This window comes from Neoarius graeffei, chromosome 7 (assembly GCF_027579695.1).
Source record: "Neoarius graeffei isolate fNeoGra1 chromosome 7, fNeoGra1.pri, whole genome shotgun sequence".
NCBI lineage: Eukaryota > Metazoa > Chordata > Actinopteri > Siluriformes > Ariidae > Neoarius > Neoarius graeffei.
This window is the reverse complement of record NC_083575.1, coordinates 64,950,485-64,974,851: the sequence shown is the minus strand read 5'-3', so window position 1 is coordinate 64,974,851 and position 24,367 is coordinate 64,950,485. Positions and strand designations below refer to the sequence as shown.

The 24,367-nt window shown below is 41.9% G+C and overlaps 1 protein-coding gene across 1 annotated transcript in view; it reads left to right on the top strand.

Annotated features, from left to right (window-relative positions):
* The window catches only part of dntt (deoxynucleotidyltransferase, terminal), a 350,223-nt gene that overhangs the window by 237,060 nt on the left and 88,796 nt on the right, over positions 1–24,367 (top strand). The window contains exons 9-10 of the mRNA XM_060926229.1: positions 2,527–2,772; positions 10,321–10,404. Coding sequence (XP_060782212.1) covers positions 2,527–2,772; positions 10,321–10,404 — 330 coding nt within the window. The remainder of the gene's footprint in view (positions 1–2,526; positions 2,773–10,320; positions 10,405–24,367) is intronic.

Genomic DNA, 24,367 nt, shown 5'->3' with positions numbered 1-24,367 from the left:
CCATTACTAGTATCTCATTTCAGATTATTTTGGTGTTTCGGCTAAAGACAGGCCTCAGGTTTAATTATGTTTTATAGACTGTAATGCTGCTGTGCAAACACGTGTTCCTACAAAAAAAACCTTATAATAGCTGGACTTTTTTTGTTAAGATTTTAGATTTTTTTGATATCTTTACTGTTTTACAAGTTTTACAGTCTGATTTGTTTTTTTTAATACGTTTCATTTGTTACAGTTCAAATAAAAGTTTGTATTTCATGACAAATGTCATTTGTTCATGATTTCAAGCCAGTGGTCCAGTCCTCCCCATGGGGTGGTTCACACCTCCCTTAGATCGGGAGGAGTGAGCCATAAAATTAACAGGCTTTTTCTCCCATCTGTAGAACTGATGGTTGCACGATTAGTTGTACAACTTGGTTTGTGTTGCAACTACTCTGAATACCTTTCATTTGCATAGGATCATTTTAACTTCAGCCCTTTTATTTTGGCTAGGGGTCCAAAAATAAAAAAAGCGGCTCACTCCTCCCCACTCTCCCCTACCCCTTTTCCACCAAATCAGTTCCAGGGCTGGTTCGGGGCCAGTGATGGTGCTGGTTCACAACTCGTTCAACTTGCGAGCCAGCTGAGAACCAGTTTGCTTTTCCATAGCTTGCGGTGCTAAGGGAAGCCACGTCATTACATCACTGTATACGTCAGTTACGTCGCTACGTTTGCATAAACTTTGGCACAAATATCGAAGCAAAAACAACACAGAAGAAGCAGCAGCAACAACAACAACAATAATAATAGTGGATGACTTTGCGTTTGTACAGCTGCTGCTTCTCGTCGCTTAAAAATGGCGATCTTTCGCGGTCTTGTTATTGTTGTTGGTCTTAACAACTCCCCCCCCCCCCCCCCCCCCGCTGACGTAAGCGGTTCTTTCCTCTGGCCCAGCAGAGAGTTGGTGCTAGCCTCTAACCAGTTTTTCTGAGAAAATGTATCATTTAAAGAGAAAAATTAGGTGATTTTCAATTTCATGTCAACAACACATCTCAAAAAAGTTGGGACAAGGCCATGTTTACCACTGTGAGACATCCCCTTTTCTCTTTACAACAGTCTGTAAACGTCTGGGGACTGAGGAGACAAGTTGCTCAAGTTTAGGGATAGGAATGTTTACCCATTCTTGTCTAATGTAGGATTCTAGTTGATCAACTGTCTTAGGTCTTTTTTGTCGTATCTTCCGTTTTATGATACGCCAAATGTTTTCTATGGGTGAAAGATCTGGACTGCAGGCTGGCCAGTTCAGTACCCGGACCCTTCTTCTACGCAGCCATGATGCTGTAATTGATGCAGTATGTGGTTTGGCATTGTCATGTTGGAAAATGCAAGGTCTTCCCTGAAAGAGACGTCATCTGGATGGGAGCATATGTTGCTCTAGAACCTTGATATACCTTTCGGCATTGATGGTGTCTTTCCAGATGTGTAAGCTGCCCACGCCACACGCACTAATGCAACCCCATACCATCAGAGATGCAGGCTTCTGAACTGAGCGCTGATAACTTGGGTCGTCCTTCTCCTCTTTAGTCCGAATGACATGGCGTCCCTGATTTCCATAAAGAACTTCAAATTTTGATTCGTCTGACCACAGAACAGTTTTCCACGTTGCCACAGTCCATTTTAAATGAGCCTTGGCCCAGAGAAGACGTCTGCGCTTCTGGATCGTGTTTAGATCCGGCTTCTTCTTTGAACTATAGAGTTTTAGCTGGCAACGGCGGATGGCACGGTGAATTGTGTTCACAGATAATGTTCTCTGGAAATATTCCTGAGCCCATTTTGTGATTTCCAATACAGAAGCATGCCTGTATGTGATGCAGTGCCATCTAAGGGCCTGAAGATCATGGGCACCCAGTATGGTTTTCCGGCCTTGACCCTTACGCACAGAGATTCTTCCAGATTCTCTGAATCTTTTGATGATATTATGCACTGTAGATGATGATATGTTCAAACTCTTTGCAATTTTACACTGTCGAACTCCTTTCTGACATTGCTCCGCTATTTGTCGGCACAGAATTAGGGGGATTGGTGATCCTCTTCCCATCTTTACTTCTGAGAGCCGCTGCCACTCCAAGATGCTCTTTTTATACCCAGTCATGTTAATGACCTATTGCCAATTGACCTAATGAGTTGCAATTTGGTCCTCCAGCTGTTCCTTTTTTGTACCTTTAACTTTTCCAGCCTCTTATTGCCCCGTTCGAACTTTTTTGAGATGTGTTGCTGTCATGAAATTTCAAATGAGCCAATATTTGGCATGAAATTTCAAAATGTCTCACTTTCGACATTTGATATGTTGTCTATGTTCTATTGTGAATACAGTATCAGTTTTTGAGATTTGTAAATTATTGCATTCCGTTTTTATTGACAATTTGTACTTTGTCCCAACTTTTTTGGAATTGGGGTTGTACTTTACTAATAATAAATTAGGACTTTTATTAATACAACCATTTCCCAGTGAGAAATACTGCACAGAACAACTCCTGTCTCACTTTTCAGGGCATTCTCCTTTACTCAGACCTCCAGGAATCAACTTTTGATCTTAACAAGTTGCCAAGTCGTCGGTTTGAAGCCATGGACCATTTCCAGAAGTGCTTCCTGATCGTGAAGTTGAAGAAAGAGCAGGTGGTTGGTCAGCAGGCAGAACAGAGACGTGGGAGAGACTGGAAGGCAGTGCGGGTGGATTTGGTGGCACCTCCGGCTGAGCGCTATGCCTTCGCCCTGCTGGGCTGGAGTGGCTCCACGGTAAGGGATGATGGATCTGGGGACTGTGCACCATACAAAACCAAACCAATGCATCCTCCTTGCTCTAAAAATGTTTGGAAATATATTTTTGGTTTGAAGCATGGAATCAGGAGTGAGTTGATTTAAGGGTGCCTCTATAAACTGACATACTCTTTGTCATCACATGGTATTCTGGGTGGTAGTTGGCTAAAACAACAAAAAAAGACATACTCATTCTCTGACCTCTTCCTAGAGATCTGTCCCACAATGCTTAAGGGCTAGACTGAGATTTAAGAAGAGGTGGACCCCTAGTTATTTTATGGTGCTAACATAAAACATAGTAACATTCAGCTTATTTGATATTATATGAGTTTTCAACATTGATACAATGAAAATGTCATTTAAACCAAATTTCAGTAAATCTGTTTGTGGACCTAATTTAGCCTCTATTCTTACTCTCTTGTTGTGCTTTTGTAGCCAGGCTAATTACATTGTCAGACTCAGCGATGGGTGATTATGCTGTCATTAGGCTAAATGCCAAAATAAAAAAAGGCAGCACAGGAGAAAAGTAGGGCTGCTATCTAGACATAAAGTTTCTGTAAAAACGAAGCAGAACTGAAGCAGGCATTAGACAATTTGCACCTCATCTTTTTTTTTGAACTGCTGTTCATGATGAGCTACAGGGTGGCATAACCTACTTAGGGGTGGTTCAACATTTTCAACAATTTCACACAGTACTATTTTGATGACACACCCCCCCCCCCCCCCCCCAACAAAACAAAAAAGAGTACAAATAAAAATGCTGACTTTTCATCAACTATATAAGACTTGAAATTAAAGTTTTCAGACACAGGCATTTTCTCCATTGCTACTAGAATATGAGTAGGCGAGATATTTAATTAATTCTGTCTACTAAGGACATGCTTAGGGATATTTAGGAAAATATCAATTTCTAGCCTTTACAAAAGTAAAATAATAAATATTGCATCTAGAAATTGTTTGTATCAAGAAAACACCTCATGCCAGATCTTGCAAAATTGGGTAGTGTTAGGGTTGGGTAAACAATCAGTAGGTAAACAGTAAACAATCAGTAGGTCAGGCAAGGCACAAGCAGATTATCGTATGCACAGACAAAGGTGGAATCAAAAGACTAGGAACAGGAATCAGGAAACCAGGAAATCAATACAAAGCACAGCTCGGTAAAGTGTCTCGACAGCTCAATACTTCGCAAACTGGGTGAGTTTTCAGAAGAAGAAGCAGCCTTTATTTGTCACATGCACACTCAAGCACAGTGAAATTCATCCTCTGCATTTAACCCATCTGAAGCAGTGAACACACACACAGAGCAGTGGACAGCTATACTACAGCGCCTGGGGAGCAGTTAGGGATTGGGTACCTTGCTCAAGGGCACTTCAGCCCAAGGCTGCCCCATGTTAACCTAACTGCATGTCTTTGAACTGTGGGGGAAACTGGAGCACCCGGAGGAAACTCACGCTGACACAGGGAGAACATGCAAACTCTGCACAGAAAGGCCCCTGGGCTCGAACCCAGAACCTTCTTGCTGTGAGGTGACAGTGCTAACCACTTACACCAATCAGGTGCTGATTGCGCCTTAATCCAGTGCAAGTGTGTGTCATTTGCAGTGCACGCATGAGTTAGTTTGCAGTGCACGCTGTCCAGCGCATGCCTGAGAGTCCATCTGTTGCGCGTTCCAAGCATGCGCAGGTGTGACAGGTAGATTACTTAATTATAGGATTAATGTGTGCTGAATAACCTTCAGACTTGTTCCGTTTCCACACTGCCTAGCTTTTTGAAATGGCATCCGACCTCTTCAAACTGTCGTGCATGATCACAAAGACATTCAGGAAGTTGTTTTATAGGTTTACTGGCTTTTGTGTATCGCAGTTGTTCTGCTTTTAGCGAAATTGAAGAGCTTTTCAAAGTGGTCATCACCTGCTGCTGCCATTATTTATGACTGTTGTTAGCTATTTCCCCAAGGCTGTTATATGCTATACTAGTTCCTTTTTTTTTCATAATTTAATTCAAAAAGGTAAACTTTCATCTATTCTATATTCATTACATGTAAAGTGAAATATTTAACCTCCTAGGGCCCAAGCTGTTTTTTTACATGCATTTTTTATTTCTCTTTGCTATTTGGGCTTATTAGAACCTGATTAGAATAAAAACTAAGCATCATCTTTTGATAAGATGTACTTTTAGAGAAAAAGTATGTCCACATATGTGGATTCTTGTTCTGAATTTCCATAAAGTGCTGTCCACGCATGTGACCGCTAAGCCCTAGGAGGTTAAAGCCTTTTTTGTTTTAATTTTGATGATTATGGCTTATAGATCATGAAAATCAGAAATCCAGTATCTCAAATTATTAGAATATTCCCTAAGATCAATCAAAAGAAAGGATTTACAATACAGAAATGTCCAAGTTCTGAAAAGTATATTCATTTATACACTCAATACTTGGTTGGGGCTCCTTTACCATGAATTACTGTATCAATGCAGTGTGGCATGGAGGTGATCAGTCTGTGGCACTGCTGAGGTGTTATTGAAGCCCAGGTTGCTTTGATAGTGGCCTTCAGCGTATCTGTATTTTTGTGTTGGGTGTTTCTCATTTTCCTCTTGACAATACCCCATAGATTCTCTATGGGGTTCAGGTCAGGCAAGTTGGCTGGCCAATCAAATGCAGTAATATCATGGTCAGCAAACCATTTGGTAGTAGTTTTGGCACTGTGGGTAGGTGCTAAGTCCTGCTGGAAAAGGAAATCAGCATCTCCAAAAAGCTCGTCAGCAGATGGAAGCATGAAATGCTCTAAAATCTCCTGGTAGATGGCTGTGTTGACTTTGGACTTGATAAAATACAGTGGACCAACACCAGCAGATGACATGGCACCCCAAATCATCACAGACTGTGGAAACTTCACACTGGGCTTCAAACACCTTGGATTCTGTGCCTCTCCACTCTTCCTCCAGACTCTAGAACCGTGATTTCCAAATTAAATGCAAAATGTACTTTCATCTGAAAAGAGGACTTTGGACCACTGAGCAACAGTCCATTTCTTTCTCTCCTTAGCCCAGATAAGACACTTCTGACATTGTCTCTGGCTCAGGCGTAGCTTGATATTAGGAATGCAAAAGTTGTATCCCCTTTCTTGAAGATGTCTGTTCGTCATGGGTCTTGATAAACTAGGGTTGCCAACTTTCTCATATCCAAATGAGGGACACTTTGTTCCGGGTGCGGACAAGTACTGGTACAGGCCCTGTACACGCACCCCAGCGCCCCAAAATAGTTACCGAATTGCCTTTAGGTGAGGGTTTCAAATGTAGGCCACTACAAATTCATTTCTAAAATAGAGCTTTTAAAAATTAATAGACCAATTAATGGATATTTTTAAGTAACTTAATGCAAAATAACAAGCAATTCTAATATTATTGTCTCACTTTTCTCTTTTAAACTTTGGCCAAATAATTCATCAGGCCATATTTATGAAGGCAATGTCATAACCTGAAAAAGTATTTGCTATAGCTGTAAAACCCTGATATTTGCTTAATTGTCCATTTGAAAACCCTAAGAACCTTCTGCAATGCTTCATAGCCAGTGGCGTGCACAGATAGACACGAGGTGGTGCTCAAGCACCTGTCCCTCTGCCCTCTGTGCAAAAAAGTGCCCTTTTGAATTTTTTTTTACAGTTTACTGAGGCCAGTGTCGACATGATATTTTAGAAAAGCCGCGGCATTAAAAGCGTGTGTGAAAATAATGTCCCGATGTGTGCCCCCTCCGCACACACACCGGACCTCTGTCTCTCTTGCTCTGTCACGTGAACAAGCGTGCAGTGCATTCAATGTGAGGTTGCAGCAGCATAGCGTCCTGGAAGCCACGGCCTTGTCATAGTGCAGACAACACATCGGGCAGTCAGTCAGCTCTTCCCCTGCCCCACCAGCCAGGTAACACATGAATCGAGTGAAAATGTATTGTTTGCCCTCTAAGCCCAAGCTGTAATTATTTTGTCGTGAAGTAGCCCGTCGCATACTGAAACAACTGCACATAAGTATTATATTTTTTGCTAGACCATTTTCAGATTTAGGAAAACAAAAATTTCTATTTCTATTTTGTTCAATTAGAGATTCCTGGCAAAGTCAACCTTGATGTAATAAATTAACATTAAGTGGTTGTTTTACACTTTTAAAAACTAAAACGGGTCAGTGGCGACCCGAACACAAGAGGAGGGTTAAATCAAAGACTTTTATAATAAGGTGTTCCACATGCGCAAAAAAGTGCCCTTTCCCCCCCCCAGAGCACTTGCCCCCCCAAAATGTCTGTGCACACCACTGTTCATAGCAGAAGAAGAAGAGAGAAAGACATCACAAAGGCAGGAGTGAGGCAGAAAAGCTCCCCTTCTATAGGCTGAGGTCTATCCTGTTTCGGAAGGTTTTTTTTAAGCTATTTGCTATCCTTATCGAACAGTTAGGCTGTATCCACTGGCTGCACCATCTGCTCTAGTTTAATTTGATGCCTATTTTGTCAGTATAGCTTAAAAATTCAGGATATGGCAGCCTTTGACAGTGAATGATTTTAAATCGCAGATGACCGCGACTCTCGGTAATAGCACTTCTCACGGCAATAACGCGATTTACACCACAGCATTGGAGTGAGGGGCAGGATCTGTCCCTGACGGGACAAATTAAAATTGCCCAAAAAACGGGATGTCCCGCCCAATACGGGACGGTTGGCAACCCTATGATACACTGACACCAGCCTCAGTCCACTCCTTGTGAAGCTCTCCCAAGTTCTTGAATCAACTTTTCTTGACAATCCTCTCAAGACTGTGGCCATCCCTGTTGCTTGTGCACCTTTTCCAGCCAGCCTTTTCAGCAATGACTTTTTGTGGCTTACGCTCCTTGTGGAGGGCATCAGCGATCATCTTCTGGACAACAGTCAAGTCAGCAGTCTTCCCCATGATTGTGGTTGTGTGTACTGAACTAGACCGGGAGATACACTGTGTTCATACTGTTTTACTCAAACTCGAAATGAAATATTCAAATATTTTGAGATGGGGTTTTTTTTTATGTTTTTGTACTGTATGCCATACTGATTAAAATTAAAATAGAAAAATGCTTGAAACATTTTAGTTTATGTGTAATGAGTCTATAATATATAACATTTTCACTTTCTTAAATAACTGATGGAAAATATTGAACTTTTTCACAATATTCTAATTTTTTGAGATGCACTAGTATATAGCTAAGCAGAAAATCTTGTGCGTGCATTTCAAACACAGTGGCCTCAAATTCTGATGACACAAACAACATTTTAATAGATTTTAAAAGCACACAATGAGCTTTAAGCCCCTCTCCCCTAGTGTACGGTCAATATACCATCAGAAATAGGGATACAGTAGGAGTCAATATCTATACCCCAAGGTACAATCTACACTAATGCACCCCCTAGGGCTCATTATTGGACCTCAGTATAACTATGTGTACCTTTTTAGGGTCATAAAGGTACATATATGTTCCAAATCAGTATATAAAAGGTACACATAAATGCCTTAGAGAATACTGCCCCAGTGACAAGCCATTGTACCCCTAAAGGTACAATAATGTACTTTATTTTCTTAGAGTGTATGCTTGTGAAATTGTTGAAAATGTTGCACCACCCCTTATAGGAAAGTGTCCTCTACCCTCTTTAGCATACATGAGCTCACAGACACCCATGATTAGCTAGTGTCGGATTAGCAGAGAGTATACCATCTCTCCCACCCAGAGAGCTTGGCCAATTTTGCTCTCTTGTCTCTCGGTTATGGATGGTGGCATCATCAGGATTTGAATTCACAACTTCTCGAACATAAGGCAAACCCAGGAGCCAGACACTTTTTTGAAAGAAGGAATGCATTTCCTAAGTCATTTTGATATGAAAACATTTCCCTTTTTTAAAGTATGGGATTGTTATATAATCAGTATTATCTGAATATCTGCTAGATGATCAGATTGCCCACAGGTGTTGAACCTCACTTCTCTGCTCTCTTCACTTGGTGAAAGTGAAAGGATGATGAGGAAAGATTGATCTATTTTTGATATGATGCTAAAAGGTTGGATTAGTTTGTCTTGATGCTATGCATATTCAGTTCATCGTGTATTACGTTACTGTATATAAGATTAAAGTGCGTTATTTTGTATATCTATCAATTCTGGGTTTTTTTTGTTGTTGTTGCTGTCACCTGCTAATATTGATCATTTGTTTCACCATTCTTTGCTTTATTTCATTGCTTTGTTCATTTGTAAGCTCTGCAGTGTCATGCGGTCTCCACTTACAGTGTTTTGTTGATAACAAAATAATAACAGTGCTCAACTGGCCATGACCTTTAGGAAATTAGCATAATGCAAAACGCATTAGTGATTAGATGAGATTAATAGAGAGGAATTTAAGTAGGTCTGCTGACCATGATAAGGCTTTCTAAAGAGATTGATGTCAAATGGTGCATTTAATTCAACTTGCAGAGCAGCAGAAACTGCATTTAGATCATAAGTGTAGATTGGGACTAATTGTGACTGAGGTGCTAGATTTTACATTTGAAAAAGTTTACTTGAAGTTTACTTTTTTATGTGATTTATGAAGAGAAAAATAATAGACAAGATTAGGCATTAGTTTGTTATCATCCACAAAAAGTTAGCTATGTGTCTGTGTGATTTACTTGAAAAAACATACATGCAATACTGTGCAAAGGTCTTAGGCACATGTAAAGAAATGCTATAGACCAAAAATGGCTTAAAAATTAATGAAATGAAATGTTTCAACATTAAAAAAATACTGTAAACAGCAGTAAGTCATAATAAATGAAACAAAGTCAATATTTGGTGTGAGACGACCCTTTGCTCTAAAAAAAAATAGTAGTCTTAGGTACAATGAGTGCAGTTTGATAAGGAAATGAGCTGTAGGTTTTACTGAGTGTCTTACAGAACCAGCCACAGTTCTTCTGGACACTTTGACTGTCACACTTACTTCTTAATTTTGCACCCAAACCCAGTAGCTTTCATCATGTTTTCTTTTTTAATCTGAAAAGTGGTCTCTTATGTAATATGCTACTCAAATACAATTTTTTTTTCTGTAACATTTAAGTTTATGCTGGAAAACGAATGGTTGGAACTCTAAAATATTTTTGTACTGACTTGATAATGTTAAAGTCCTTCCCGCGCCATGTGGCGCAGATCTCCGTAGCCCTCGGCCTCTAGCCTATTACATAGCTAGGGTTACAGTGGGGGGCTAGTCCTCTGGTAACCACGAGAGTTTAACTCCCCACTCGCATCTGTATTGCAGCGTGCCTTGCCAGATGGTAGTAGGTACCATTTTTATGATGGTCTTTGGTATAACCCAACCATGAATAGAACTCACGATCTCCCGATTGAGAGGCGGACACGCTACCAGTAGGCCACTAGCCGGTCAACTTGATAATGTAGAAGTCATAAAATAGAAATTTATAACAAAGGTTGTTTGAAAAAAAGGTTGCCTAAGACTTTTGCACAGTATTGTATGTCTTACACGAGGCTGTGTCTCTGTAGCAGTTTGAAAGAGACCTGAGGAGATTTGCCAGGATGGAGCGCAACATGCTACTGGACAATCATGCCCTCTTTGACAAAACTACGGTATGTCATACACATAACACACATTCACTTTTTCTTTTCTACTCCTAGAACCCAACATTTACTTCCAAAAGCGAATATATTGATGTATGCACCCCAGACGACACTACAAAAATCCTATATCTGGGACAACTCACTATATACTATTTGTCTGTGCATGAGTGTTTGCATATTTACCAAATCTGGCAAACATCTAAGCATTTAAGTCTAATATTTAATGCAAAGTTAAATCACAAAAATCACAAATCTCAAAGATGCCACTGAATCAGCCTGGATGTCCTCTATTTTCTCTATTTGTTCTCTTAAAGAGAAAAAACTGTGATATAGCCGTAAGCTTATAGTGCTTTCTAGTCTTCTGTGGAAACTCAGAGAGTGAATGCATAACTTATCACGCGAACTTCACCCATTATAGTAATATAGATAACATCGAGCTGTCAGTAAGCTCACATAAATGCACTCAGTCACACCAAAGACACACATGCGGCATACACACACTAATGGAAGACATCTACAGTACATGTTATGGACACGGGTGTGCAGAAAATGTTTCTAATGCTTTTCTTAATTGAGTAATTTGCTTACTGGACATCCTTTACCAATTCAGCTCAAATAAAAATACCACAGGGAACATGCAAAACTTTTCTCATCAAATTTCACTTCCCAGTAATACTGGCGGGAATTTGGCCTAATAATGGCCAACATTAACATATAATGACTGGACACTGTTTTTTCTGTAACAAAGTAATCCATCAATGTCATGTCCCAATGGTTCACTGTGACAGCACAGCCTCAGCCATGCTGACAGCCAATCAGGACTGACACCTTGGGAGGTTTCCTCCAATGGACCTGCAAATCATATAATGTGTGCTGTCATATTTGTCACATATGTTGGCAGCTCAGATGAGTTGATTTATGATTTAAGATGAATGATAAAAGTAGACTATAATGATAGACTACTGTATACTCTCTTCTGGGTCTCATTCAGATGCCCTTGTTTACTTCTATTTGTCTGCCTCTCTGTGTGAGTTCTCATTTATACACCAGTGTTACCTGTAACCAACTAATGCATGTGAGGTTTTCAGTCATACAGATCAATTTGAATGTCTAGAAATAATAAGTACAGTGTTATTAAACTTATTTTTCCCCTCCCAATTCCCAACATCTGCTACCAAACATCTAATGACAGTAACTGTTGTATGCTCACATTTTGGTTCGCTAAATTCCCCATGCACATGGTGTGCAGATAACCTTCATGTGGTTCTCTATTATTCATCATGTCTTCATTCATATTCAGTAACTGCTTTATTTTGGTCAGGGTCATGGTGGATTTGGAGGTTATCACAGGAACACCGACATGTGAATGCACCATGGATGGGATGCCGTTCCATTTTGGGACACTATACACTCACATTCACACACACATTCACAGCTAAAGTCATTCAGAATCACCAGTCCTTCTCCTGGCATATTTGTGGGAGATGGAAAAAAACTGGACAACTTATGCAAACCCATTCTCATAGTTCTCCTGTATTCTATAGTTTGAACTCATATATGCAACTCATATATGATGGTATTCTCAAACATGTTTCCTCGCTCATCTGACAGGCTCGATCAGTTCTACTAAGACCTACAGGTCTTCTAATATCCTACTAGTAGAATGTAAGATTGGGGGCAAAACATTGTCAAGAGTATAGCACAAATCCAATCATCTTTACTTCCTCTTGCTAGACCTCAAATAATAATAGACTAGATAGAGACTGTGGCTCTCACAGTAATTTGTGCTAGCTGACGTTTGTCAATTGAAGGTCAGGTCAAGGAAAAGTTGCACCCTGCCGCCTTGAACAAAAAAAAACAAAACAAACAAAAAAACCCCCAAAAACATAACCAAGAAAACTGATTGAACAAATCATGAAAATTGACAGAGTTATAAGTGATTGAAAAAAAAGCCCATTTTTCATGGATCATTCTGGTTCGGTGATCCAGATCAGCACCAAAAGTCATAGCAACGTAATTCAGCCCAGGGGTATTTTTCATATGAAATTTGGTGATGATTTGAAGACTGAGGGAGAAATAGCATCCTAAAACAACTTTAGGATAATAATAATAATAATAATAATAATAATAATAACTAAATAGAGACTGTGACTAAAGTCACAGTAATTTGCGCTAGCTGTTACAAAGTGGGATGTCTGGTCACCATACCTGTCAGGGATGGATGGAGACAAATGTATGTGCAGAAGATATTTATTAAGAAAAGTGTATTCAGGTAAACAGTCCAAATCAGCAGGCATAAATCAGAAACAATAAACAAGCAGTCGGTCAGGCGAGGCACAAACAGAATATCAGAGGCTCAGACAAAGACAGAAACAAATGACTAGGAACAGGAACTGGGAATTCAGAAACCAGGAAATCAAAACAATGCACAGCTCAGTAATATATCTAAACAACTCAATACTTCACAACCTGAGTTAGTCTTTGGTGTCCTTATACTGTATATGCGTGCTGATTGCACCTTAATCCAGTGCCAGTGTGAGTCATTAGTGGCGCGCGCACGTCAATCAGTTTGTAGTGTGCACCATCCAGAGTGTGTGCGAGTCAGCCAACGTGTGTGGGTGTGGCAGTCCCCTTTAGAGCCGGAATGATAAGAGATAGAGAATGATGCTTAGTGAGGAAAAGTGGTGCCCTGTCACCCTGAACAAAATTAAAAAAAAAAAACTTATTGAAAAAAAATCATAAAAGTTGACAGAGTTATAAGTGATGGGGAAAAAATCCCGTTTTTCATGGATCATTCTTGTTTGGAGATCCAGATCAGCACCAAAAGTCATAGCAACGTAATTCAGCCCAGAGGTATTTTGCATGTGAAATTTGGTGATGATTGGTTGAAAACTGAGGGAGAAATAGCATCCTAAAAAAATGTTAGGAGAATAATATAAGAATAATAAAGTAGAAGCCCTGTGATGACCTGGCAACTTGTCCAGGGTGTACCCCGCCTTTCGCCCGTAGTCAGCTGGGATAGGCTCCAGCTTGCCTGCGACCCTGTAGAACAGGATAAAGTGGCTAGAGATGATGAGATGAGAATAAAGTAGAAAGATCCTAAGTGAGAGTAACAATTTGTGCTACTGCTGCTAGTACAAATTAAAAAGTTATGAGATCACTTATTTAATACCACAGATAAGTTTCTGGTTCATAGAAGATGTCAGGATGCCAGATGATGGACTCAGTGCTGAGTCAGTGTGTATACTTTCGCCACTCATGACTTCAGGTCCTGCCCCATGGACTCATTTGCATTGTGTGGATGATGTGAAGTCAAGCAGCCGGTGATGTCGGGTTTTCAAACATGCCACCGAAGTGACAGAAAGGGAGATGACCTGTCTCTCTCAATTTACAAGGTGAAAAGTGGGTCAGCATTCTGGCAGATATGGAGGACGAAATGACATTTGGAGAGTTAATTTAAAGTCAGAGATGCACAATGACTTTGGAAGCACTGATGCTTGGAAGAGGAGAAGATGGTACTGAAAATGTTTATTCAGAGACAGAGACTGGAAGAGAACTTGGGAGGTGACATGTACACACACTGCCACACTGATCCAGTCCTCAGTATAATGTGTTGACTGAAGATCAGTCTTTATCATGGTAAGATGGAGAAGAAGAAATCAGTGGACAGTATGCTATTAAACCTTCAAGCTAATGAAGATCAATTAGATATCTCTTTCTTGGTGTCACTTGCACACACACAGCTCTCTTTTTATTCCACTGTCTAAGACCAACACTAGTGGTGTGACGTTGGCTGCCGTGAACACTTAATTAACCGTAAGAAAGTATAGCTGACACAGCCAAGTTAATGGTGCTTTTATCTTTGTGAAGCACTCTAATTGACCCTTTGGTGATGGAATGAACTATGTCTTGTTCCTGTCTAATGGATATATACTGAGAAAGGGCGTATCCTGATGAGGTTGTATAATTATCCCATGGATGAAGTCTTGACAAGGTCATCCTGAGTGTCGGCAGCCATTTTCTTTCTTGATGATGAATGTTATTGAGTGTTCTAGTGAAGAACATGGCTGAACATGCTTAAATTACACCAATTACAAGCTAGCACTTACACAAATAACCCCAGCACCTCTACAGGAGCTGTAACAGCTTTCGGAGGGTGGCAATTATTGACTAATGGGAGTCTGTAGCACAGAAGTTCTTAATGGCTGGCGTCAGAGTGGCATGTTCTCTTACGGATTCACACAGCTCTCAGAGTATTGTTGAAATGTGCTCTTATGAGTCCAGTGTGCAAGTTTGCAGGGTTTCTTTGACTCTTGTGTGACTTTGAAAGTCATTGGGTAGGCACCTCTGGCTTGAGGCAATTTTATGCCTTTGTAGGAATAACAGATTCAAATGTAAATCAATGTTTTGTACGGGCTCGACACTTACGTCATCTATCATTCTCTCAGCAATGTAAATGTCAAATCAGAAATGTATGTTTGCTTGGCCAAATGTGTGTGTGTGTGTGTGTGGGGGGGGGGGGGGGGGGGGGTTAACTGTGTCCTCTACTGTAGGGCTGAAGGTGGAGGATAATTAATATGTGGTCTGGGTTTTGATGAATGAGGACATTGGAAGATTTCATCAGCTTCAGACAATTCTGCTCCCTCCCCAAACAGGAGGTTTGTGTGACCCTGCTAACACCTCCAAAAATAGTCCCCTCACTTTAGCGGTCATTGGATGTGGGTGCATTCTTTAAAGACGTTTGTCAAAATTTAGCATCGTTAATATTGCTTTTCCTTTGTTATTCCTCTTCTTCACTGTTCTTATGTGCCGCACAGGAATTTGGTTATTCCATATATTAATGCTCTGTGTGTGTGTGTGTGTGTGTGTGTGTGTGTGTGTGTGTGTGTGTGTGTGCACGCACGCTTTCTGGTAGGGTAATTACTCAAAGCCAGATGTAAGAGTATGATTAATAACCCAGGATTGTGCAGACTCTGAAGCCGGATGTCCTGGTGTAGGGGTTGTAGCTGTATCTGTCATATAACATAGCATAATTAATATCCCCTCATCTACATGAGACCCAGTCTAATTGTCCAAAGAGTTCATGTCACTTACTGAATCCTCAAAGCTACAGCCAAGTCCACCGACTTTAAAGTGACCAAACCTGCAGACAAGGATTTACAGCTTTATTTCCTTCATTTATGTCATGAACCAGGACTGTCAGCAGCTTTACATAACTTACACAGTAGCATTTGCCTGCACAGAACTTTTATAATAATTTCGTAAACTATTGTGAATATATCAAAGTAGACCTGGTTTGGTGTTTATGCCTATAATGGTGAGTAAGAATTAGTGGGGGGGGGTTAATGGTCTACAGCAATACATCTATTTTAATAAATGCTAGCTTGCTCCTTTTGCTGGGAGATTAAGGCAATAAGTCTTTCTTCCCACAGATCTCTCTCAAAAGAAACAGGTCTGTATTTTCCCCAGAGAGTCTTTTAGCCCAGATAGCTCAGTGAGAATAATGCTGGACTAAAAATGGGACCCTTCTTTATAAAGGGTTGAATGAAAGAGAACAAAAAACACAAGAATGAGCACTTATACACAGCATGTTGCAGTTTAAACATTTCTGTGTAATTATAATAAAAAGGGGAAAAACATGTATTTCAGACATTTTTGAAAAACTAAAATTTCAAGCATTTAGCCCATGAAAATGCAATATGACAAGTCTGAATCTTGGTTGAAACGTACATTAATCACACATTGGTTAGTCATGGCAGGTGATGCCCATTACATGCATTCCTCATACGGTAAAGTGTCCAGGATTTGCAGTTTCTGCCATATTAAAAACAGAAAAAAGTTCAGATAATCATATAGATATCCATCCATCACCACTTATCCTGTACAGGGTCGCGAGCAAGCTGGAGCCTATCCCAGCTGACTATGGGCGAGAGGCAGGGTACACCCTGGACAAGTCGCCAGATCATCACAGGGCTGACACATAGAGACAAACAGCCATTCAGACTCACATTCACACCTACGGTCAATTTAGAGCCACCAATTAGCCTAAGCTGCATGTCTTTGGACTGTGGGGGAAACCGGAGCACCCGGAGGAAACCCACGCAGACACGGGGAGAACATGCAAACTCCACACAGAAAGGCCCCCATCAGCCACTGGGCTCAAACCCAGAACCTTCTTGCTTTGAGACAACAGTGCTAACAACTACACCACCATGCCACTCAGATAATCATATAGACATTTCAAAGAATTTTTTTTTGATCATTCATTATTATACACATTCATTCATTCATTCATTCATTCATTCATTCATTCATTCACTCATGCATTTCTTTAAAAACATAATCACATTCCTTTCTCTTTATGTATTTTGTTTCTTTTATTTACTAGTATCCTTTCTATTATATTTATGAATCTACTGCTTCAGTAGTGAAATGGCATGAGGCAGGGGTTCCTGTCTAAGGTGTCAGTACTTTGTTCAGCATCTTTCCTCCCAAATTGCCTAAAAAAAAAAAACTTTTGGAGATTTTGCCATCTTTGCAAAACAGCAACACTGGGGGAAAAAAGGTCCTGTGCCAAAAAATATTCCCCTATTAAAGGACAATTAAGTCTAGACTGGTATCTATCACCTGACCAGTAGAAAATACAGAAACAATATTTTGACTACAGGTATGAAATTTAGCTTTGGCCAGATTTGTTCTCATTTGTTTAATTCACTCAGGGACACTATAACCATCATCTGGAAATTGGCAATATGGTGCCATTATATGTTTGCCATTGGTTATACTCTTTCAGTACTTGTCCCGAGCTTCACATGTGTTAGTGTGGTTCTCAGTGCCTGTTTTTACATTTTCTATTTTGAAGTGCCACTCTATTAGTTAGCAAGAAACAAACTCTATCTATTGCTGTGCCTGTAGGACTTATTAACATTAAAGACTCTCTGTTCTTGTTAACTGTTGTGTGTGCTGTGACACATTACGTTCCTGCAAGTAACATGCTCATCTGTAGAGAAAACTCTGCTGTCAAAATACTGCTAAATGTACTATGATCCATCCAGAGTCACATCCTGAAGCTGAGAGAACAGGGATAATGAAACATCAGCTCCATCATCACATTTTTCAGAATACAGCTTGCTTCACTAAATGTCTCTTAGTTTTTTATCACTCTGCAATAACATCTTTTTCAACTAAAATAAAAAAAACAATCAAACTTTTATTAAAAGGCTTATAATCAAGATGCAGATGTATTTACATTTAGCCTATGGTAAGGTAACATAGCGGCTTAGCTTGTATCATTATGTCTAATATTTGAGCATTTCGGAGGGTCGTGCAAAAAAGCTGTAACGCGGCTGTGACAAACCAGACGCTTGCGGATTATAACTTAACTCAAGGTTTTAATAAGAGAAGAGTAATCCAAAATCAGAGTACAAAAGCCAGGCCAGGTCAAAACCAGGAAATTCAAAACAGTAGCAAGGGCTAGACAAATCATAGTCAGTAAACATCTGACTACCTCTCCGTTGTTTCAGTTGGTCTAGGCGAATAGCCAATGAAACCAGCTTCTCTAGCAAAAGACCGTCGTCCTTACAAGCCAAGATGTCAAAGTTCAGTCCATTGCGAAATGTCACTAATAATGCAGGCTCATTCCAACCACTCCCAGCCGCGAGAGTGCAAAATTCCAAAGTGTAATCGGAAACTGAGCGATTACCCTGACGTAGTCGTGTGAGTAATTCCCCTTGCGAGCGGCCCTCATTGGCGTGATCGAAAACTGCTTTAAATTCCCTAATGAAGTGATCATAAATGTTGGATTGGACTGTGAGCCAAACTGCAGTAGCCCAATCTAACGCCTTGCCTGTAAGACAAGATATCACAAAAGAAATATCTGAGCTCAGAGGGGAATTAGCAAAAAATATAGAACATTGTAGCAAAAACCCTTTACACTGATTAGGCATGCCACTAAACTTATCCGGTTTGCTGACAACAAACAAACTGGTAACAGCTGTGGAGAGAGCAGCTTGGTTGGAAATCACAGAAGAGCCGGAGGAGCTGAGTAGTTGGAGTTGTGTGGTGAGTTCCCTCATGCTTTCAACAATTTGGGCTAACTGTTTCTGCTGCTCACCTTGCTGTTGCATGAGAGTATGGATGGACTGAGTCATGGAGTCAAAATGTTAGTGATGTTGTCCAAGCATCTGACCTTGGCTGCTAATTGCTACCTGTAGCTCTGTGTAATCTGCCGTATGCATGTGGGCGCAGTATTCTGTAATGTGGCTGTGACAAACTAGATGCTCGTGGATTATAAATGACCTCAAGGTTTTAATAAGAGAAGGGTAATCCAAAATCAGAGTACAAAAGCCAGGCCAGGTCATTCATTCATTATCTCTAGCCGCTTTATCCTTCTACAGGGTCGCAGGCAAGCTGGAGCCTATCCCAGCTGACTACGGGCGAAAGGCAGGGTACACCCTGGACAAGTCACCAGGTCATCACAGGGCTGACACATAGACACAGACAACCATTCACACTCACGGTCAATTTAGAGTCACCAGTTAACCTAACCTGCATGTCTTTGGACTGTGGGGGAAACCGGAGCACCCGGAGGAAACCCACGCGGACAACATGCAAACTCCACACAGAAAGGCCCTCGCCAGCCCCGGGGCTCGAACCCAGGACCTTCTTGCTGTGAGGCGACAGCGCTAACCACTACACCACCATGCCGCCCAGGCCAGGTCAAAACCGGGAAATCCAAAACAGTAGCAATGGCTAGACAAATCGTAATCAGTAAACGGGCAATAATCAAGAAACTGGGAATTAAGAGAGATGGGCAGTCAAAACACAAGGGCTAGGCAAAAAGGGAAAAAAACGGAAGGCAAAAAGGGTCATACACAGAGAAACGGTCGATACAATAACGCTCAGTAGGCTTATGAGAAGTGAAGACAATACTGCGCAAAGGGCAAGACAGACAAAGGGATATAAATACAGACATAAACAAAAAGATACAGGTGATGGTGATCAGAACTCAGATGAACCACTCCTACGAAGTGGTTCCGGATTGGTTGATGGCATGCACGTGGTAGTAACTGGTGTGTGAGGGGGATTATGGGAAATGGAGTCCTGAGGGTTGAGGCAGATGGAGGGTGAGCCTGGAAGCGTGACAGATCCCCCCCCCCCCAAGGAGTCCAAAGAGGCCGAGGGACGAGGACGACCATGACGACTGCCACCCACGCTGCCGGGAACACTCCTGAGCGAGCCATCAGAACTGCCGCGGTGCTGGACAGAGGGCCATCGCCGCGGACAACCTCTGGAACCATCGTTGAACAGACTGCCAGGAGGGCTGGAAACACAATGCCTGGGATGGCCCCTAGGCCAAGGCGCGGGCTTCTCTGGGTGATGCTGATGGAAATCCTCCACCAACCCTGGATCCAGGACATCTCGTGCAGGAACCCAGCTATGCTCCTTGGGCCCATAGCCCAGTCCACTAGGTATTGCAGAGTCCCTCCTCTCCTTCTGGAGTCCAGCAACTGACAGACAGCATACACCGGGGCACCTTCCACGTACACCGAAGGTGGGGGTGTGACTTCAGGTGTAGCCTTGTCCAGCGGACCTGAGACAACAGTTGGAAACACAGTAATGCACAGAAAGATCTAATTTGTAAGTAACCTCATTGATTCTCTGGAGAATCTTAAATGGACTAATGTACTTGGGCAATAATTTTCTACTTCCCTCAGGAAACCTGAAGTCCCGGGTCGACAGCTACACTCGGTCCCCAGGGAGGTGGATAGGTGTGTCACCTCTATGGTGGTCCATCTGCCTCTTGTGTCAGTGGAGAGCATTCTCGATGCGCTGGTGTGTCTGTTCCCAGACCTGTTCACTCCGTTGCATCCAACTGTCAATGGCAGGGTTGTCAGAGGGCATGGCGGACCATAGCATTAAGGGGGGTTGATAACCCAGCATACATTGAAATGGTGTTAAATGCGTAGCAGAGCTAATCAATGAATTTTGCGCCATTTCTGCCCAGGGCAAATATTTTGACCAGTTGGCTTGATTATCGTGACAATAAATTCTCAAAAACTTTCCTAGTTCTTGGTTGATTCTTTTGCATTGACCATTAGACTGGGGATGGTAACCGGCGGTGAGACTTGTGTTAACTCCCAGTCTCTCAAAGAATGCTGACCACACATGAGAGGTAAATTGAGGCCCTCGATCTAATACTCTATCCTCAGGAACACCAAATATATGGAACACACAGTTGAAAAGGGCTTCAGCTGTCTGAAAGGCTGTAGGTAGGCTAACGAAGGGGATAAATCTAACTCCTCGTGAGAAACTATCAACAATGGTGAGAATGACCATGTAATTCTGCAAGGGGGCAAATCAGCAACAAAGTCTACTGCTACATGTGACCATGGATGAGAAGGGACAGGCAAGGGCATGAGTTTACTGGCAGGGAGAGTTTTGGGTGTTTTGCACTTGGAACAGGTGGTGCACAAGGAGACAAACCTATGGATATCTGACAGCATGTCCTCCAACCAATATCTGCCAGACAATAACTGGTGAGTACGTGTCTCCCCCGGGTGGCCAGAAGTTAAAGAGGAGTGGGCCCACGTAATTAATTTGTGCTTGCATTGAATAGGCACATACTTCCTTCCCATGGGGCAAGATTCAGGGGCAGGAGTGACAGTTAATTCCTGATCTATCTCCCATCTAATAGGGGCAACCACTACTGACAGGGGTAGTACATTGACAACTTCAGTAGAGGACTCGGGACTGGGATATATATGTGAAAGGGCATCTGCCTTAGTATTACGGGAACCGGGACGATAAGTAATGGAAAAGTTAAATCGTGAGAAAAATAAGGACCGCCAAGCCTGACGGGGGTTGAGCCGTTTAGCTGACCATAAATATTCAAGGTTTTTATGATCTGTTAAAACTAGGAATGGATGCGTAGCTCCCTCTAGCCAATGGCACCATTCTTCAAAAGCTAGTTTCATGGCCAGCAATTCTCTATCTCCTATACCATAATTGTGTTCTGCAGGGGTCAATTTATGGGAGTAGAAGGCTATCAGATGTAGTTTACAGGGATCACCTATGCACTGGGACAACACAGCTCCAGTGCCTACCTCAGAGGCGTCCACCTCTACCACGAAAGGCTAAGTGGGATCAGGATGCTTCAGAACAGGGGCTGAGGTGAAGGCTCCTTTGAAAGTTTCGAATGCCTCCTATGCCCGGGGGTTCCATGTTAGTTTTTTGGCGTTTCCCTTCAATAAAGTGGTAAGAGGGGCTGCTATGCTACTGAAATTATGGATACATCGGCGATAGAAGTTAGCGAACCCAAGAAATCACTGGAGTTCCTTTATGGAAGTGGGAATGGGCCAGTTCACTACAGCCTCTACCTTCCTGTCATCCATAACAACACCCTCCGGACTGATGACGTAACCTAGGAAAGAAGTGGAAAGGAGATGAATTTCACACTTCTATCCTTTGACATATTATCAAGCAGACACATCAGAATAGAACAAGCATGTCAAATGTGAGTTTTGAGATTGGGGGAATAAATCAGAATATCGTCAATGTAGGCAATAACATAATGACCAAGCATATCCCTTAGAACAGGGGTGTCCAAACTGATCCATAAAGGGCCGTGTGGCTGCAGGTTTTCATTCCAGCCATGCAGCAGCACCCTGATTTGGCTTATTCAATCAACTGACACACCCACCCTTTAATCAAGGGTGGGTGTGGCTGCAAGTATTTGACTGTGTGAAGACAGTTCAGTTGATTGAATGAGCCAAGTCAGGTGTGCTGCTGCATGGCTGGAATGAAAACCTGCAGCCACACAGCCCTTTATGGATCAATTTGAACACCCCTGCCTTAGAACATCGTTAATAAATGCTTGGAATACAGATGGAGCATTACACAACCCGAAGGGCATTACTAAGTACTCGTAGTGCCCCCCAGTGGTAAGGAATGCAGTTTTCCACTCATCACCTTCCTTTATGCGGACTAAATTATATGTGCTTCTTATGTCAAGTTTTGTGAAAATGGATGCTCCACAAAGTTGATCTAGCCCTATGGGGACCAAAGGCAAAGGGTAAGAATAGGGTTTGGTGATTTGGTTAAGGCCACAATAATCAATGCAGGGCCTAAGCCCCCCATCCTTCTTATTAACAAAAAAGAACCCTGCAGCTGCGGGAGATGTAAAAGGACAGATGAAACCCTGTTCTAAAGCTTCCTGAATGTACTCCTCCATCGCTTTCTCCTCTGCTTGAGTGAGTGGATAAATTCTAGATTTAGGTGGAATAGCATATCAGTCAACTCAATGGAACAGTCATATTCTCTGTGAGGAGGAAGTATGGTAGCACTTTTCTTGTTAAACACTTCTAACCGGTCACTGTATTCGGGGGGAACTGAGACTACAACATTAGCATTGGAGCTTTCTATAGTAGCTGACAATACCATAACTGTGGGGAATACTAGACAGGTGTCATAACAGTAACTAGACCAAGAGAGTATTTCTTTATCAGACTACGAGATGACTGGGTTATGTTTTCTAAGCCAGGGCAAACCTAAAATGATAGCATACCCAGAAGAATTGAAGACAAAAGAATTGATCTCTTCAGAATGTAAAGCACTGACAGTCATACTGATGGGTTTCGTGACCCGGTTAACAAGTCCCTCTCCAACAGGATCCCCATCGACAGTAGTCAGTCTCAGTGGTGTTTTCAGTGGCTCCACAGGAACCTAGAGTTGCTCCACCAGCTCGGCATGAATAAAGTCCCCTTCAGCTCCAGAGTCAATTAAGGCTGAGAACACAGAGACAGACTGTGGGCAGTTAACTGTCATGGGTAGGAGAAAGGACTTAGAGACCAACCCCTTAGTGGGTGTACTCACCACATTAGCGCATGGAGTCTACTCCATGCACTTTCCCAGGGTTGGCGGATTTGACAGTCATGTAAAATGTGACCGGCAGTTCCACAATAGAGACAAACCACTTTGGAGACATCGGTGCCTTTCTTCCACAGACAAACAAAATGCGTCACACTGCATAAGTTCTGGGGGTTCTGGATCCTCACGAGTCCGGGCCGTAGGTGGATATGAGCGGCGAGGGGTCAGTGCAGTAGATAGAGCCATAGAAGATTTACATGGACCTCTCCCATGTTTCAGTTGGTCTAGGCGAATGGCCAATGAAATCAGCTTCTCTAGTGAAAGACCATCATCCTTACAAGCCATTTCAGCCAAGATGTCAGAGTTCAGTCCGTTGCGAAATGTCACTAATAATGCAGGCTCATTCCAATCATTCCCAGCCGCGAGAGTGCGAAATTCCAAAACATAATCGGAAACTGAACAATTACCCTGACGTAGTCGGGTGAGTAATTCCTCTTGTAAGTGGTCCTCATTGGCGAGATCAAAAACTGCTTTAAATTCTCTAACAAAGTGATCATAAGTGTTGGATTGAACTGTGGGCCAAACTGCGATAGCCCAATCTAACACCTTGCCCATAAAATGAGATATCACAAAAGAAACACGAGCCTTGTTTGAGCTCAGAGGGGAATTAGCAAAAAATATAGAACATTGTAGCAAAAACTCTTTACACTGATTAGGCATGCCAATAAACTTATCCAGTTTGCTGACAAAAAACGAACTGGTAACAGCCGTGGAGGGAGCAGCTTGGTTGGAAATTACAGAAGAGCCGGAGGAGCTGAGTAGTTGGAGTTGTGTGGTGATTTCCATCATGCTTTCAACAATTTGGGCTAACTGTTTCTGCTGCTCACCTTGCTGCTGCGTGAGAGTATGGATGGACTGAGTCACAGAGTCAAAATGCTGGCAATGTTGTCCAAGCAACTGACCTTGGCTGCTAATCGCTACCTGTAGCTCCGTGTAATCCACCATCTGCATGTGGGCGCAGTATTCTATAATGTGGCTGTGACAAACTAGACGCTCGCAGATTATAACTGAACTCAAGGTTTTAATAAGAGAAGGGTAATCCAAA